Below are 17,687 nucleotides of genomic sequence, written 5' to 3'. Positions count from 1 at the left end.
CCTTTTAAAATTTTTTTAATTTGCGACAGAATCTCACTCCATTGCCCAAACTGCCCTTGAACTTCTGATTCTCCTGCTTCAACTTCCCAAGTGTGCCAGCTTGGAGGGACACTCTTGATAAAAGCTCTTTTGAGATATTCTAAACCTCAGGACCAAGATAAGATTTATTGTGTAGAGTTACTCTCATTAGAGTTACCAATGGACATCACTAAGCCTGTGTTCTTATTCAGTTGTTTGCTTTTTAATTTCTTGAGAGATAATTTAATTTCCTCTAAGACAGGAAAGGCTCTGATGACATTGACATTTGAACAGACCTTGAACTTGAACATGACCATAAAGGTGAGAAGTCCAGATGATGCAGGTGGAGGCAGAAGGAAGTAAGAGGCCCAGGTGCCCCACTCACATCAGTCCGTCAGTGAGTCCTGTCTGCTCTACTTCTGCTATGTTCCACCAGCCACCTCATGTTTTGCTGGCTGTCATCCTCATCCTTCATCTAGTTTCTGCAGTGGTCACACTCTGTTCTTCAGTTTCTACTCTTTCCCTCTAAGGCCTCTTCCGTCACTAGCACCCTGAGTGATTCTTCTAACACCTACATCAGATGCTACCTTTCCTCTGCTCAAAGCCTTCCATGGGCTGCCCATTGTGAAATAAAATCCAGACTTGTAGTAGTCCCCAGAAGAGGCATCACCCCAGCCTCGTTACCACCACTATCCTGCCCTGGCCATACTGGCCTCTGTCTTTCTTGGAAAGGATAAAATCATTCCTATCCCAGAATATTTGTACTTGCTGCTGCTTCTGCCTTGGGTGCTCTTCTACCAGATATTTTCAGGACATGCTCTTTGGTTTCATTCAGGCCTCTGTCAGATGTCACTGCTCAGAAAGGACATCCATGATGACTATTTGTGGACATTCATACACACACAAGATGAAAAAATATTTGTTTCTGTATCATTTCCTCGAGAATTTCTATGATAGAAAAGTTCTAATCCAGACTGAAAGTATCTGGATTTCACAGGGTCCTTTTAAAGTTCTCCTGTTTAAGTAGGAGCTCAAGGGTTGTCCTTGGTTCACACCACCTAGGTATCTCTGTAGAACTGCCCAGCAGGTTTGGCTTGAAACCCAGATGAATTCATTCTAAAAGTATGAGTTGAGAGCTGTCTGTATGTCAGGTGATGTTCTGGGCACTGAGAATGTAGTGAACCACAGGATACCCCCCTCCCCCCACATACCCTCCACCTTGATTCCCAAGGAGGCAGAAAGTAAACAAAGAAATATAGACTAAAATGTTGGGTTGTGGCAGTGCTGCAGAAAAAAAAATGAAGCAAGGGAGGGTGAGCCATTTGCTTGTAGGCTTGTCTCGGTTTTCACACAAGGATGATGATGCACAATTAAAAGTACCCTTTCCTTTTGCTTAACTGCCTGGAGTACAAGAAGGGACACTGGAAGAGGGTAGAAGAGGTCTCTATAGCCACAGCTTTGTTTTAGGATAAAGGCCATATCTGACACCTACTCAGAAAGCTCCTCTTAGATGTAGCTGGAGGGTCAAGAAGTTGGATTAACCCCTCTTCTGGTAATTCCTGTGTTCTGTTGTCTCAGTCACCGTGTGCTGACAACCTGTAGAAAATTGTGTTGATAGCTTCAGCAGAGGGTAGGGCATGCTTAAGATATGCTGGCAGTGTTGTGTGAGAAACCACACGAGCAAGGTCAGTTGCCTGAAATCAGAGTGCAAGATTTTCTTGGTTATATCCAAGGCCACTCAGATTGCTGACTATGCCTTTCAACCTCTCTACTGGAAGCCTTCTCTGGAAGACCCCTCACACATGGCCATGCCCCCATCCACCTTCTCCCTGGCCCCTTTTCACAGGGATTATGGTTTGCTTCTTCTACCTCTCATATCACATGCTCTCAGTTTGAGAGTGAAGCTCAGGGTACAAGGTAGCCTAGTCCAGGGAGATCAACCACTGACCAAGGCCACCCATTGCTTCTCTCTCAGAGCCATAGTCACTAGACACCTGTTGAGCACAGCCCTCCTACACAGCCCACAACAGAGGAGGAATGACAGTGCTCTTGCTCCCACAAACTTTCCAGCTGGGTAGAATTAGAGGGATGGCAAAGGCTAGCTTGTGTGGTATCTTCACACTCAGTCCAGCCAATGGGCAGTGGATGGATGTGCTGAGATCCGTGGTGTTCCCCCATAGGAGGATTTCAGTCAGCGGCTGCACAGTGTCGCCTCTGCATTTCCAGATAAGCACAACCCAGCTGAGTGGGTAATTCAGAATGTGGACAAAAGTAATTCACTTCATATGTTATAGTTGTCATCAGCTGTTATTGCTTGGTTTTTTAAATAGACTTTTACAGCAATTTTAAGCTTAAAGAAAAACTAAGCAAAACCCCCAAAGTTCCCACAGACTCCTTTATCCCATTCCCACAGTTTCACTATCTTGCACTGGTTGATATGTGTATTACATTTGACAAGTGAATATTGATATATCATTAACTAAAGTTAATATTATTTAAATAAATTTAGATATAAACAAAATCCCCTAGTTTACGTGAGGGTTCAGTCTTGGTAGTATACATCACCTGGGTCTGGACAGATGGATAATGACCATTATAATCCACATACAGAGTAGATTCACTGCCCTGAAAATCCTCAAGGTTCCCCCTCACCCTCTTCTTCCTCCTAAATGCCAATCACTGATCTTTTTTTTTTTTAACTGTATCTACAGCTTTGCCTTTTCCAGAATGTTATGTATCTAAGATTTCTCCATGTCTTCTGGTACATTGAGGGCCCATTTCTTTTTATTGCTGTATAATATCCCATTATATGAAGGTACCACCACTTCCTTACCCACTTATCTATTGGGGGATATTTTGATTGCTTCCAAGTTTTGACAATTCTGAATAAAGTGGCTAAAAATATTCATGTGTAGGTTTGTTTGTTTGTTTATTTTTGGTGGACATTACCTTTCAACTCTTTTGGATAAATACCAAGGAGTTCAATTGCCTGATCATGTGGTAAGAATGTGTTTTGTTTCATATGGAACCGCCGAACAGTCTTTTAAAGTGGCTATAACACTTCTTCAGCTGGTTTTGATTCCTAAACCATCTTCATTGAGGTAGGACTGGATTTTAGGTAATACTGCAGAATTCTCTGAATATAGATCGTCCATCACTCTTTGTCTCTGTGCTCTTACCTAAATTTTTGACATGGAACACTGCCCTCTTCATTCTTCCTGTGGTTCTCCTGTTCTCACTAGAACTGACTAGCAAAAAATGTCCTCTTTTCCAGCTCCTTTCTTTTGCTTCTCATGTCTGCCCTTTCCCAACAAAAGCTAAAATGGTAAATAGGGAAAATGGCAAGAACAAGATTGATGGGGAGCTCCCATCCCATCTTCCCACAGATACTGCCTCTGCCTGTATGATTCCAACTATAGTTTTCTTTTAAAATTCCTTAAACTGATAGCACCAAAGGACATAGGACACCCTCTACCTCAGAACCATGTGAACACATGCCTTGCCCCTTACTGATTTGTCTGCAGAGCCAACAAATGAGACTCTTCCCACATGACCAAGTACATTTGCAGTATCCACAGCTTTGCTACATGTGGCCAAACAAACCCATGGCCCAGAAGAATAGGTCAGGGCCTAAAGTCAGGCTATGGACCAGGAGAAAGTCCTGTGATCACTCTGTTAGGCTCCTGCATCTCCTTAAGCCCCCGACTCTAAAACCCTGGGGATGGACTTTGTTTGTGACTCATAAGTCTTGTTACTTTATAGATAGACTTCGTGTTAAACTCAGATGCTTTGAATTAATATAAAAAGACAGACAGGCAGGCACAGATGGAAAAAATAAAGATAGAAGGAAGAACTTCTGAGGGGACACAGAATCCCGGGTAATGAGGCAAGTTGGATCACTGGTCCCACTGCAAGCTTCTCAGACCACTGCAAGGCTCTGATGAGTGGTCCTGGCAGCTCTTGTCACTGTCAGCTGGTTCCTTTTCCTCTGAGCGGTGGGTACTTCTGCTCTGTGGCAGTTGGAGGCTGACTAGCCTGTGCTTGAAGGATCTTTCCCTGTTGGGACCCAGAATATCTCAAAAGGGAGCACCGTTAGCATCTCAAGCAGGACAAAGTCCTGCACATTACAGAAATTTAGCCTCCCTGACCCCACCAGTTAAATACCAGGGGTAATCCTTATTATTGTGACAATCAAAAGACTACCTGCACAGGTTTCCAGATGTTTCCTTTCTTTTGGGGCCTTTCAGTAGCTGGCATCTGCACTTGTCACCTAGGCCTTTATCATCTATCCCTCCTCTTTACTCTCCCACCCACTCCTCCCTCTCACTTCCAGGACCCAGAGAAGAAAACTGAGACTTTCGACCAGTCTGCAATGTAATATAGGGTGAAATGTATGAGGCTCTAAGAACTTAAAGGTGTTTCCCTTCTTAACTGGTAAAAATCTGCGGTCTAATATTGTTTCCTCCTCTGTTTGACCTTGTTTCCCAACCAGCCACCCTCATCTGATCAACAGTGGGAGAGAGTGGTGACAAGCCTTGGTGCAGTGCTGTCTCCTCTCCCAGTTGCTCCATTCCCGGGGCTGATGCTGCACTGATCTGAGATTCTGCCAACTCACCTGGTGTTTATATTGGCCCAGACCCTGAGCTTTGCATTGCCTCCTGCATGGTAGTTCCCGGGTGTCCTGAGTGTTATGGAGCAGTAGGAAGGATGAGTTTGTCATTCACACCAGGAAATGGGGCAGAGTTCAAGGATTACTTATTTGTAGCTCCTCCCTGCTCATACCTTAATTCTGAGGCACTGCCTGTGAGCAATGTCTGTCTAGCTTGGTTTGATTGGGGCTATCAAGAGGCTAACTCTGCTGCTCTGAGGTCCACACCAGCAGAAACACTGCTGCCCTGAACCTGAGGATGGCAGCTCTGGAACCACCACAAGGCCAGCAAAGCTGAGACAGGGCTAGTGACACCATACTTATGACATGGGGGGCTTTTAAAATCCCCCTAGACTGGCAAAAAGCTGGTACTCAGTTCCTCTCCTTCCTGGCAGCCAGATGTTCTCTGTTTAGTCTATTTATGTCCCCAAAGGGCCTGATGGTTGATGGAGCTTATGGCCTCTGCCACTCCTTTACAGCCTGGTTTCTTGCCTGTTTCCCTGCCTCAGTTCAGCCCAGCATCTTTGTAATCTCAGAGCTCACCTGGTAGAGCCTGTTGGTGATTCAGCAGCTGAAGAACTCCAGCCAGCCTGGGAAGTCTTCTCCAACCCTGACCTGTTGCCTTGCAGTTCCAAGAAGCTGGATTGGGAGCCAGCACAGGAGCAGGCCCTGAGGAAAAGGAAGTTTGACTCAGCACCCAGCCCTGGCCTAGGTCTTTGATAAACCTTAACTCTGCAGAAGAGATCACTTCCCTCCTAGAGGAAAAAATAAAAAGGTGTGGCATAGATCTGTGCCCTTTTTTGTGTGGAAATAAAAGTTCTGGTGTAGATCTGTGCAGATGGGCATGAGCACAGGGTCCTTCTTATCCCCGGGAGATGCACGGTGCCTCCCGTACTGGTAACTGATTGGTAGCTAAAGACAAGCTGCCCTGGATGCTTTTTCCTCTGTCTTACGGGAGGGTTCCCTCTCGACCAGCAGGTCCCTGGAGGGTGATGTTTTGTCAGGCATTGAAGTGGGTGAGGGTGTTGGGGCAGGTAGAAGATGTCTATGTGACAGGGTAAGGTGCTGCATCATACCTGCTGGCCCTTAGAGGCAGACGTGTCTCAATGGGGCAGGCCAGTCTACTGCGAGGGTCTCTGTAGATTCCTTATTGTTTATTTTTGTGACTGCCCTTCTGTATGTTAGGAAGAACATATGTCACTTCCTTTTGCAGTCAGGTCACTTCTCTACTGACCCTGCGTGTGTCAGTCTTGGGCATTTATTAGGGCCTCAACTCTAAATAGCACAAAGTGTTTTGCAAATATTCTCACTTGGCCCCTGAAGTGGGGACAGAAAGATAATCGTCAGTTCTCCTAAATCAGAGATGGTGAGAAATGAGGTCTGGGAATCCTGAGTGGACCATATGGGTGATCCAGGTGGGATCTACTTCAGGTGCTGGTGCTGCTGGATATTAGAGGAATGAGGGGTGAGCCTACCTGCTGGAGTGGATGAGATAGCATGGAGAAGATGGGATGCAGCTGGGCCTGGAAAGCTATGTAGAATAAGGTTTGGCGGGAGAGAATGAGATAGTGTATTTAGGAGACCTAGAACAGACACATTTGATTGGTTGAAAGAAGGGGCTTACTGGAGACGCTCCCCTTTCCATGTGTTTACTTCAGTTGCATCTCCTCATCTGGAGAGTGAGCTCTTTGTGGACATCCTGCCTTTCCTTGAAGAGCCTCTAGGCACAGAGCACCCTCTGAGCTGAATGAGCTCTTACACCCTTTTCCCTCCCTCTGTCTTCTTGGGCTGTGGTCTGGCTTTGGGGCCCCTCAGTGCAGGGCTTTTGGCTCTCTCATTAAAATTTCAGGAGAAGTCAACCAACAAAATGGCCAAGCGTAGGAAGATAATATGTTTCATGAGTTATCTAATCAGTTGACCACACAACTCAGGATCACCTGAGCAGACCAGATCAGCAGACAACTTCAGAAAAGGGACCCATTTCTTCAATCCTCCATAGAGTTTCTACATTCTAATGGGACTAGTTAACATTAGTTAAATAGAAGACATATTTTAACTCACCACCAAACTGAATAATGGGGTAGCCAAGATATTCATAATAGAGTTCAATGTAATGGTTTGTAAGAATCAGAAAGATTATTTTGCATAGGAAGAGTAAACTCCATAGCAGTGGTGGCAAACCTATGGCACACATGCTGCAGCCAGCTATGATGATTGAAAGCTCTAAGAGGTTTGCCATCACCACGCTTTCGGCTGTGAGAGAAGGGACTTTTGGTTCCTCTACAGCACCTGGAACAGTGTCTTCCACATAGTAGGTACTCGATAACAAATGAACGAATGTAAGTCAGGGTTCACGTGTGCTCCATTTCCACTAAAGTCAGAAGGACTGAGGCTTAGAGCTGAAGGAAGAGAGGAATTGCTGAGGATTCATCGCTTCCCTTTTATCTGCTCTCCTACTCTTTTTCCAAGCTGCCAACCCCTTAGAGAAATTCAGTTTCATCTAACCGGAAACCTAACAAGGTACTGGGCATTGTGCCAGGTATGAGGATAGCGAATGAGGGGCGGTTCCTGGCCACACTAAAGGGAGAGACTGATAAGAGGAGAAAACATTCAAAGCACAATGCAGAATAAAATGAGGACTGCTCAGAAGAAGGAATATGACTTTTTGTTTTGTTTTTATTTTGTTTTGTTTTGGGTGTGTGTGCGCACGCATGTGTGTATTGTGTTACTAAGAGTTGAACTCAGGGCCATTGAACTGAGTTATATCCCCAGCCCTTTTTGTATTTTGGAAGTCTTATGACTCACTGAGTTGCCCAGGCTGGGCTAGAACTTGCAATCTTCCTGCTTCAGTCTCCCAGCACTACAGGCATGCACCACCACACCCAACTTATTTCTAATATTTGGATGAGACTTTGAGAGACAAATTTGATTACTGTGGGTAGAGAAGGGCGTGTGGCAACTTGAGGGATAAGCATTTTAAAAACAATTTTATTGATACATAATTACACTATTTATGGGTACAATGAGATATTTTGGTATATGTATACCTTGTGTAATGATCCTATCTGAGTAATTAGCATAACTATTACCTTATGCATTTGAGAGCAGCATAGCATAATATTGATAACAGCTGCCATTTGTTGCATGTCTAGTATGTACCACTCAATACTGTACATTTCTCATGTGTCCCCTCGTTTATTCTATATAACAGTCTTGTACAGAGATGGACACCTCTTTCTGTCCTTTTACCATGAAGGTTACCTAGGCCTGGGCAGCTAAATGAAGGTCACCAGCCTCAAGGTCTTAGATCAGGATCTGAGTGGCAGGAGCCCAGGGCAGGGAGCCTAGTGACAACAGGCAGTGGGAGTTCCAGTGCCTGGAAGGAAGGGAGCAGAGTCTAGGTGGAAAAAGGCCTGGGACCAGGTTATGCACTTGAAATCTCTGCCCAGAACTCTGGAATGGGTTCTGTCTCTGGACCAGACTGTGAGCAGGGTGGAGGGCATGAACAGTTTGGAGGGAAAGAGTGATATGGCCCAGCAAGCTCACTCTGGCAGCGAAAGCAAAGGTAAAAATAAATAAATAAAGAATGCAGAGGCTATTGGCAGGAGAACCAGTTTGGCAAGTATTGTGCTAGCCCAGGGAGAGATGGTGAGGCCAGGCTTGGGGCAGGGCTGTGTAGGATGCAGGGGATGGACACATGGGAAGATTTGACTGGGATTGGGGTATAAGAGTGGGGCTGATGAGGGTGACAGTAGTTATCTGGTCTTCAGTCCTGCCCAGAACACAGGGTGCAATGGGAGGAGGTGAGTTTATTTTTGAACCTGTGACTTAAGGTGCACGCCTTAAGAGCATGATGAGGTTGGAGACAGTGTATGAGATGTGGGATCAGTGTGGTGCCTTTGATGAGTGGCACCAGTAGCTCCAGCATTGCACACTTTGTCTGCCTGTGCTATTGAATGAAAACTCCACTTTTCTCTAATAGTGTGGATATTGATGCTATCCCATGTGGCTTGGTCATTTTGAGAACAAGTCACAGATCTCAGATTTATTTCTTTTTTAAAACTTTGTTCACAGTAGGAAGTTGCCCAATAAATATAATTTCAAGGTCCATGCATTGCACCATCAGTGGCCTATAACCAAGGGACCTTGAGGAATCAGTTAAAGCCCCTCAGTTGAAGTCCTGTTGGTGAGATCCAGAGGAAAGGCAGGGTGGTACACCGTGACCACTTTTTTCTCATCATCAACTTCCTGGAAGTTACAAGATGACGCATCATCAACTGTCATGGTTCATTTCCTTTCACCTAACCCTCACCATAGTTTTGTGAGGAGCTGTTATCCTCATTTTACAGATGGACACCAAGCCTCACCAAGGTTAGATCACATAGATCAAGTGAGACTTTGCTGCTTCTGGCCCCAAAGGATCATTAGGAAGGGCAACTGAGGCTCCCAAGCTCATTGACCCTTGGGATATATTAGTAAGGCAATATTATGACTGCAGTGAAAATAGAGTAGTGGAAAGTATCCTGGTTAAGAATCTCATTCACCTTCTGATAATTGATGTGAATGCCATGCTAAATTGGAAGGCAAAATTGTCATAAACAAGAACACTGTCATTGAGACAATGCACACAACAACCATCATTTTGTCTGATCCTCATTGAAGGCAGGGGATCCATTTATACAAAGGGTTGAAATGAGGCCAGTATATCCCCAACTATACAGCTAAGGAAGATGGATAGCACTGTGTCTTCATAGATGCCTGGTATTTAGGGACTTCACAGACCTTCTGGCCTAACTCTGCCATGTAAAGATAAAGGACCTGAGATTGAAAGAGGTGACATGAGTTGCTAACGGTAACACCAATTACAGATGACTAGTTTCTGGGCTCCCCTAACAGCCTGCATTCCCCACACTACTGTGTGTATCTGGCTTTATCTAGGTGAGAAAGGGAGGAGGAGGTCTTTCTGGCACACAGTGTTCTCTGGCTGTACTTCACAGCAGTGCCCACAAGCAGAATGGGACCAACTGGCCCTGTAGCATGAGCTACAGTGTCTGTCACTTATAAATCAGGTGACCCTGGGTAAGTTACTTTTAATGCTCTGTGCCTCCACTTTCTCTCCTTGAAAATGGGAGCATAATACAGATTGATCCACGCCTAATCCAAAATTCTGAAATCCAATGTGCTCCAAAATCTGAGACTTCTTGAGCACTAACAAGAGGCCACAAGTGGAAGATTCTACACCTGGCCTCCTGTGGCAGGATACGGTCAAAATCAGACACACAAAAAAAACATTACTTTCCACTTGTGTGATAAGTACACATGAAACATAAATGAATTTCATCATTATATGTGAGTCCCGTTCCCAAGATATCTCATGTGTATGCAAATAGTCCACAATTCAAAAAAACGAAATCAGACACTTCTGTGTTCCTGGACATTTTAGATAAGGGATACTCAATCTATAGTACCTACTTTGTACTTTTGAGTGTTGACAGAGATGATCCAGAGCACATAATAAACGCTCACACAAATGTTGCACCTACCATTATTAATCATGACATCAGTCACAAGAATAACCCCATAACTCACCATGTGAGGTGGAACTCAGGAGCCCAGACAGGTCCCTCTACTGCCTTTCCCCAGGCACAAAAGTCCCTTCCAGTTAGCTTGTGTACTGGCTTGTAAATGGCAGTATGAGTGTAGGCATCAGGCCCTCATTGATTGGGAGGTTCTATAACTATAACAGTGGCTCCCATCCTGGGCATCTTTGCTCTGTGCATCAGTATCTGCCTCCTGAGACACCCTCCTAGCCTTTTACTGTAGTTTCTCCATCAGACTCTCTTCTTGGATTGCAGGAACCAATCTGTGAGGCTGAGATGGTGACAGAGACTTCTGTCCCGTGGGCCCATCTGCCCAAGGAAATAAATTCCCACGACACATATTCCTCAACTCTCTTTACTGTCCTGAGTTCTTCTCAGCCCATCTGGCAAGTCCTTCCACAAATTCCTCAGCCTGCTGTGGCACATGTGCCATAGGTTTGCCACCACTAGTCTATAGGGAACCACTGACTCAGAAGCCTGGGAGCAAAGACTGGCTGCAGCAGAGGCCAGGGCAAGACACAGTCATCTCTCTGGGCTGGCCCTGGGCCTAAGTGCAATCCTCCTAGTGCCCACAGAAGAGCTCACTAAGGAATGGTTGAGGACAGAGTGTCCCACACCGAGGACACAGCCTGAGTCTCTGTCCAGAATTGTTGTGTGCAGGAGAAAGAGGCTGCAGTGGGGATTCCCTGGACTGAGGGACAGGGGTGCTCAGCAGTTCTCAGAAGCACTCCCCACTGGCACATGTGTGGGTGAATTCAAAGTGACTCTACTTCTGTGAACTCCCAGATGAATAGGCTACCTTCTTTCTATGCATTATTTCTGTTGGGAACTTTTGTGTGAGCTGCAAGCAGGTAAATTAGAAGCATGGCAACCCTTGTCTGACTATGCCTAGGTTCTGACTATTTAGGGGGTGAGGATCGGGTTTCATAAGGTTTTTCTTCCGTTATGTGTGGTTTTCCCCATAACACTACCCCTTCTTTTCTTTTTCCTTTTGAAGTCCACAGTCTTGGGATTTCCCGTTTTGGAGTTATTTGACAAAATGGGATGTTGGCAGGAGCAGCCTAAAAGGGATTCCTGTCCCAGCTGGGGGGCCCTTAAGCCTGCCTTCCACCTCCAGGACCTATGGAGGGGAGCTTTGAAAGTCAGATGGAAGGAACCTGAGGCTGTGTCTGCCAAGCCTGTACCTGAGTTGTGTGCTCCCTGAGCCACCACTGTATATGGCAGCTGGCCTAGGGCTGGGCTCTTGCATTCTTTCTTTGTTTCTCAGGAGTTTCAGAGCCTGCCAGGGCCATATGTCCCTGGAGGGCTCCATACAGGCTAACTTACCAAGCATGGCCTTGGCAGAGATCTGGCACCAAGGCTTAACGGACAGCCCCTAGGAGTCTTTGCTCATACGGGACATTGGAGGCAGTGAGAAAATCCCAAAAGGTAATGGTTATGGACTGCAGATCAGAGAGGGTTCAACCTCAACCACTGGGTCTGCTGAGCCTGTTGCTGGAGCTCCTTTGGGGGATCCTTACTGCCACTGCTTCCTGATGGGCTATGGTGTGGGATTAAACAGTGAAACATTATCTTAGGCACAGCCTTTGCACAGGCTTGAATCTGACTGTGTCTGCAGGAGAATGGACAAATTTCTTACTCTCTCTAAATCGCAATTTCCCCATCCACAAAATTGAGTATTCCCACCAGCTGGACAGAAAGGCAGGGAGGTGCCTGTGTTATCAGGACAAAGTAAGGTAATACATGCAGAACCTAGTGCTAGGCCTGAACTAATATGTTCCCACCTGAGAATAGAGAAGACGTTCTACCCCCTTCTCAGCCCCTTCCTGGTCCAGTTCCACTCTAGTAAAGAGAAAGCCGAGGCCTCATCTCCGATGATAGGGCCCCCCTCAGCTAATGTTGTGCACAAATCAGATTGCAAAGAGAGAGGCCAGGGCATCAAGAAGCTGTTTTCCATTGGAATGTGAGGGTATGGAAAGGACTTATGCTTTTACACTACTCATTTATGGATAAAAATGCAGCATCTTTCATCTGTGGAATGGTGATTTTGCAAACTTTTACTTCCTGAAACACCTTTGTGAGCTTGGCAGTTTGTATCTTACAGGCAAGGAACAGAAGGGATAAAGCAATTTGCCCAAGGTTGAGGGAAGGGTCTCAGCTCATGCCTTTGACTTCCTGGGCAGTTGGTGTTGTCTGTGCTCCAGAGCCATGTGGGGCCCAGAAATTGTGATGTGTTTACTTGACTGATGGGGTGTGGGGAAGGAAGGAGATGTGAAGATCATTCATTAGTTCAGGCTCATTCATAACAGGCCAGTCATGCTCCCCGCTTAAAGGTATACAAAGCATCTCCCATATATCATCCATTGACATGATTGCAGGTCACTGGTTGACTTGAGCCTAGAGTGGTTTGTGGCAGTGCCAGCAGAATCAGAACATGACTATTCCCCAACTTTGACTGTGACCACTACGACTTTTTCTGGCTGCATCAGGAATGTCTCACTGGAATATTTGGTGTGTGCATTACAGACTCTCCCTTTGAAATAGGCCCAGGCAACCTTAAGAGTCGTGCTTCCAAAATTAGCATCAATGGGGCCCTAAATGGCACAGAGAAGATATATGTGATTGTATATACATCTCCCAATCTCCTTGCCCTGACCCCAACTGCAGCCCAAGTATCTTGTGCAGAACTCTGAAGGGAATTCATGCTGGGCTGCAGTTAGAGGAGTCAGAGGTTCTTGCGATGTTTCTCATATTAAAGGCCAGAAGCAAAGTTGTGAGTGTGATTGCTTTATCTGTTCTAAATGTGTTTGCCTCCCACCCTAAGTGAAAAGGGGCAAAAAAACCTCTAGCCTGCCTGGCAAGCATTTCATGAGTCCTGTACAATGAGAAGTAGCAGACAGAACTTCTGTTTTCTGTGCTGACTTGATGTATCTGCCTTTGAGGCTAACCTGCCTGAGGCCCAGCCCCTCTGCCTGGCCACTGGGCCATTTCCCTGCATTTCACTTTTGAGAAGTTAATTTGTGCTGATTACAGAAATCAAGAAAGTTTCCTTCTTCATTGGAATTTTGCTGTTCTGTTTCCAAAAACTTCTGGTACTACACCACGAGGGCACACAAGGTCATCTGTTGGCCAGAGTGGTTTTGTGGGTCACACAGAGGCCCAGAGGCCACACTTATAATGGCCCTGAATATGAGATTTAATGCTCTGTGGTTACAGTCTTGAAATTCTTATGGTTTTATCTTAGGATCTGTGTCTTGTAAGTCCAGTAAGATAATGAATGTACACTGGAGGCCTTGGTTCCCCGGGTGCTGCCTACCAAAGCTCCTGTCTTCTTGGTGGGTCATGTCCCTGCCATTCTCTGCCTCTGGTAGAACTAAAAATGTTGGGATTGGGCCAGGGATTTAGCTCAGTGGTTCTGGTGCCTGCCTCACAAGCTCAAGGACCCGAGTTCAATCCCCAGTATCCCCCCAAAAAAATTAGGGATTAGGTACATCTACCCTATGCCATCTCAGGTTAGAACATGGTTGACAGCTAGGCAGCTCCGCAGCATGTCAGTGGGCAATTAGAGCAGGGAAGGCCGCCCCACTTCCCCTGACCCAGGTACCTACTACATCCTGGCATGGAAAGTGCTGTCCCCTTGGACGTTACCCATCCACCTTGGCTAGGGGAATCCAGTGCCTGGAAAGAAGAGACAGCCGGGTCATGGCACATCAGACCAGCTGCTGCTGGAGGGAAAGCCCAGCAGCCAGTGGGTGCCTTGCTGACTTTGTCATTCGGGCCCTGTGTACCCATGAGGGGCTGCATTCACCTTGCTGTCTTACAAGTAGAGCAGTGACATGCTGGGCACACAAAATCACCATGACATGCATCCCAGTGTGAATGAACTTAATGTCACTACAGTGTACACTAAAAAGTGGTTAAAATGGTAAATATGCTATGCATGTGTCCCCACTATAAAAATAGATTTTTAAAACTATAAAGCACCATGACAGGTGGAGAGAGAGAGAGAGACTGACAGGAAGGAAAACACTGAGATTTTAGTGCTTTCTGTGAGCATTTTTTTCTTCAAAGGAGTCCTGTTTTTATTTTGCTTTGAGCCCCACAAGTGAAGTAGCCAGGCCTAGCTTTTGGCCACTTTGTAAAACTACCAAGTCTTTGCCCTTCAGAGAGCCTGCCCTCCAGTCTTCTGAGGATGCCATTTGCTGAGTAGATGCTTATCTTTTCTCTCTGCTTCGCCTGACAGGTATTGTGTTGGCTGTGTGCCAAGCCCTGGAAAACAGCACGTCCCCCCTGAGCGGTGAGTACAGCCTTCCCTGGGGATGTGAATGGGGAGTGGTGCAAAGATCTTGGCTGCTGTGAGGCCTGAGCTCTCTCCTGAAGAGCTCCCTCCATGGCCTCCTGCCCACATGCACCTGCCTGTGCCTGAGAGAGAGCCCTCTCCTCTCCATTCTCTCTTCACAGGCAGATGGGTGCTCATGGAGAGGTCTTAACTGTAGGCCTGAGAGCAGCTGTGCTCACTGCTAACTAGCATGGACAGGTGTGCTGCAAAACAGGGCTTGCAGGACCTGAGAGCTTGAAACCATCCACACTTTTCCTGCTCACAGAATGATCAGATTCCTGAATCCCCTTCTCTGGTTCTGCCTGATGATCTCTGCTTAGTGATGTTCTGGTTCATGTTTGGATATTTGTGATAATAGTTTCCTTTTTTATTTAAAAAAAATTCTAGATCAACAATTTGGAGAGGTCCAGAAGTATAGAAAGCAAACCCCTCAGCACCATAGCACTGCAGGGAAGTGATCACTGTTACATTTGCACTTAGTTTGTTGCCTAAATTCATGTGCATTAATGTTTTAATATGATTAGTCCTGGTGAAGAAACTCTTTTAAAGTTGAGGTTGTGCAGGCCAGGGATTTAGCTCAGTTGTTCTGCTGCCTACCTCGAAAGCGCAAGGACCTGAGTTCGAGGTACGGTACTATAAAAAAAAAAGTTGAGTTTGTGTATTTTTCCATGTCTCTGGAAAGTCCTGAAATCAATCCTTTTAAACCGTCAAAGTGTTCTGTTAAAATGGGCGTATGGGATTTAAATAAGCATTCCCCAGGGGATATTTATGACGCCTCCAGTTTCTTAATTTATGATGCCACATCTTCCTGCCTAGAAGGTTTTCCTTATTTTGGATTCTTTCTCAGGATATATCTCCAAAAGCAGGAATAATGCATTTATGATCCTTGTACACATTGTGCAATAGCTTTCTGGAGAGACTGTGTTGGTTTATCTTAGCCATGTGTGAGTAGGCCACTCACTACTCCCTTGTTGATATGATATGAAGTGTGTTTCACTGGCTTCTGATCCCATCTGCTGCTGCTGTTTCTCCCGAGTAACTTCAGGGAAGTCCCTGCAGAAAAGGGCAGGTTTCCATATGTTCATGAATTCTCTCACCAACCACACAGTTTCCCTGGTACTTTACTCTTCACTCTTCTCTATCTTTCCCTCCGAAGTCAGCAGAGGTGATGCTGCCACTGCAGTCGGGCACGCCTACTGCTGTAGCCCCAAGGTCCTCCCTTGACTTTTCATCCATGATGCATTTGAACCCTAAAGGTGCCCAAGTCACTTGGTGATCCATGATGACCCAGAAGAAAACATCTCTCTTCTCTGTGTCGTGTTTTGTTGAGGCTGGATATAGAAGGGGCAGGATCCTAGAACCAGTCCCACAAGGCTACCAAGTAATGACTGTATTGTATTCTCTTAGAACTACATGCTATTTTGTATTTAGAGTCTAACACTTTAGGCGCTAGAATCATACAGAGAAGCAGGCCTTCTCTTCCTTGTCCTCCAGGAGCCCATCTCACAGATGCCCAGACAGCATGAGAAGCCATGAGTGTCATCATGACATGGGCAATCTTGACTAACTACTTAGTACGTGATTTAGAAAATAATTGCTATAGGAGGGAAATCAGTAGTCTGGAGCTTGGGACAGAACATTTTTTATCTGCTTGGTTGTCAATCTGTGAAGCACAGAGAGAAACATTAGCTGGAGGCAGAGGGGAGGTGGCAGCATCCACAGCCTAGAACATCTGTCACACCCTCCCAAGGAAGGAGTTATGACCTCTCTTAAAAAGGCACCTTTTTAATGCCCCTTACAAGGGACAGAATGCACCCTGGCTAAGTTGTTGGGTGGCTGCTTGCTTAATCCTCAGAAATGTTGCACAGTTCCCAGGCTGCCCATCTGGTTCGCATATTTTCATGAGACTCACTCTAATGACCAAAGGGGTGCGGTGAGGGCCTTGGTCAGGTGCCTGGGAGCCAGGATTTAGGCCTTCCTCCATTATCTGTCCAGCATGATCTTCAGACTCGGGGAAGCTCCTTAGACCCTTGAACTTCTGCACCTTCCGCTTTCCGTGTCTAATGATGTCTGCCTGGAAATCAGGGTTTTGAGGGCTTGCTTAATTTAGTATCCAGAAACTTTTCAGAGTAATGAAAGAGCTTGGAAAATTTAGTTGGGTCATTCATGAAGACTGTTACCATCACTAGCTTGTTTGGGGAGATTGTAGGCAGATCTCAGTGGGAACTCTGGGCTTAGAGATGGGTGAGATGGTAAATTTGTGCTAGGAAACACAGGCAGGGCAGATCAGATTATAGGAAAGTCTTTGAGGATTTTACTTGCTTTGAAACATATAGAACATGGATCAGCCAGAAAGCAGGAGATCTGCTCATTGCTCACCTCATCTTAACAAAAGCTTTGCAGAACTGCAAACCCCTTCTCCATTTTATTGCCTAGAGCTTTCTCTTGCGGAACTTCAGTCATTCTAAAATTAGAAAGCTCACATGTTCGATCCATGGTTCACCTGCTCCAAATGTGTGTCTGTAGCACAAGAGACTTGGTATGCATTAGTTTGGGATAAACCACATACACCTGTGCATATTTGCCTTAGAACTGCTTGGAGAAGCATCAGGACAGGATGAGAAATTCTTCCTTGCCTCCACAGGTGTATCCTTGTCATCTACTTCCTCATTCCACCTTCTTTTTCAAAGGAAATTGTGCTGGGTCAGTTGCTTTTTTAGCAAGGGCTGCTCAGGGTAGAACAGTAGGCAGAACACAGATCATGGGAAAGAGGATTGTAATTCTGACTCACTGGCTGAGAGATCTTCAAAGGGCCCTTAAATCTTCCTGGATCTTAGTTCCTCCTCAACAAAATGAAGGAATGGGATTAAGTCAGTGTCTTTTCAGACGAGTTACAAAATCACATGAATGGGGCATGACCAACAAAAAAAATAATAATAATTGAATTGTTTAGGTGAGAGATTGATATTCAGAGTGCAGTACATAGAAGAAGGGCAGGGCTGGGAATTTAGCTCAGCGGTTCGGTGGCCTGCCTTGTAAGTGCAAGGACCCAAGTTCAATCCCTGGTACAAAAAAAAAAAAA

At 45.7% G+C, this 17,687-nt stretch overlaps 1 protein-coding gene across 1 annotated transcript in view; it reads left to right on the top strand.

Moving 5' to 3' along the window:
• Tgfa (transforming growth factor alpha) overlaps positions 1 to 17,687 on the top strand; it is a gene marked incomplete at its 5' end in the record, with an annotated part of 92,335 nt that overhangs the window by 18,014 nt on the left and 56,634 nt on the right. The window contains one exon of the mRNA XM_010609821.2: positions 14,510 to 14,563. Within this exon, the coding sequence (XP_010608123.1) occupies positions 14,510 to 14,563 (54 nt within the window). The remainder of the gene's footprint in view (positions 1 to 14,509; positions 14,564 to 17,687) is intronic.

Source organism: Fukomys damarensis, unplaced genomic scaffold (genome assembly GCF_012274545.1).
Source record: "Fukomys damarensis isolate Sample0158 unplaced genomic scaffold, DMR_v1.0_HiC HiC_scaffold_2, whole genome shotgun sequence".
NCBI lineage: Eukaryota > Metazoa > Chordata > Mammalia > Rodentia > Bathyergidae > Fukomys > Fukomys damarensis.
Note: the sequence above shows the minus strand (reverse complement) of the source record. Positions and strands in the feature narration are given on the sequence as shown.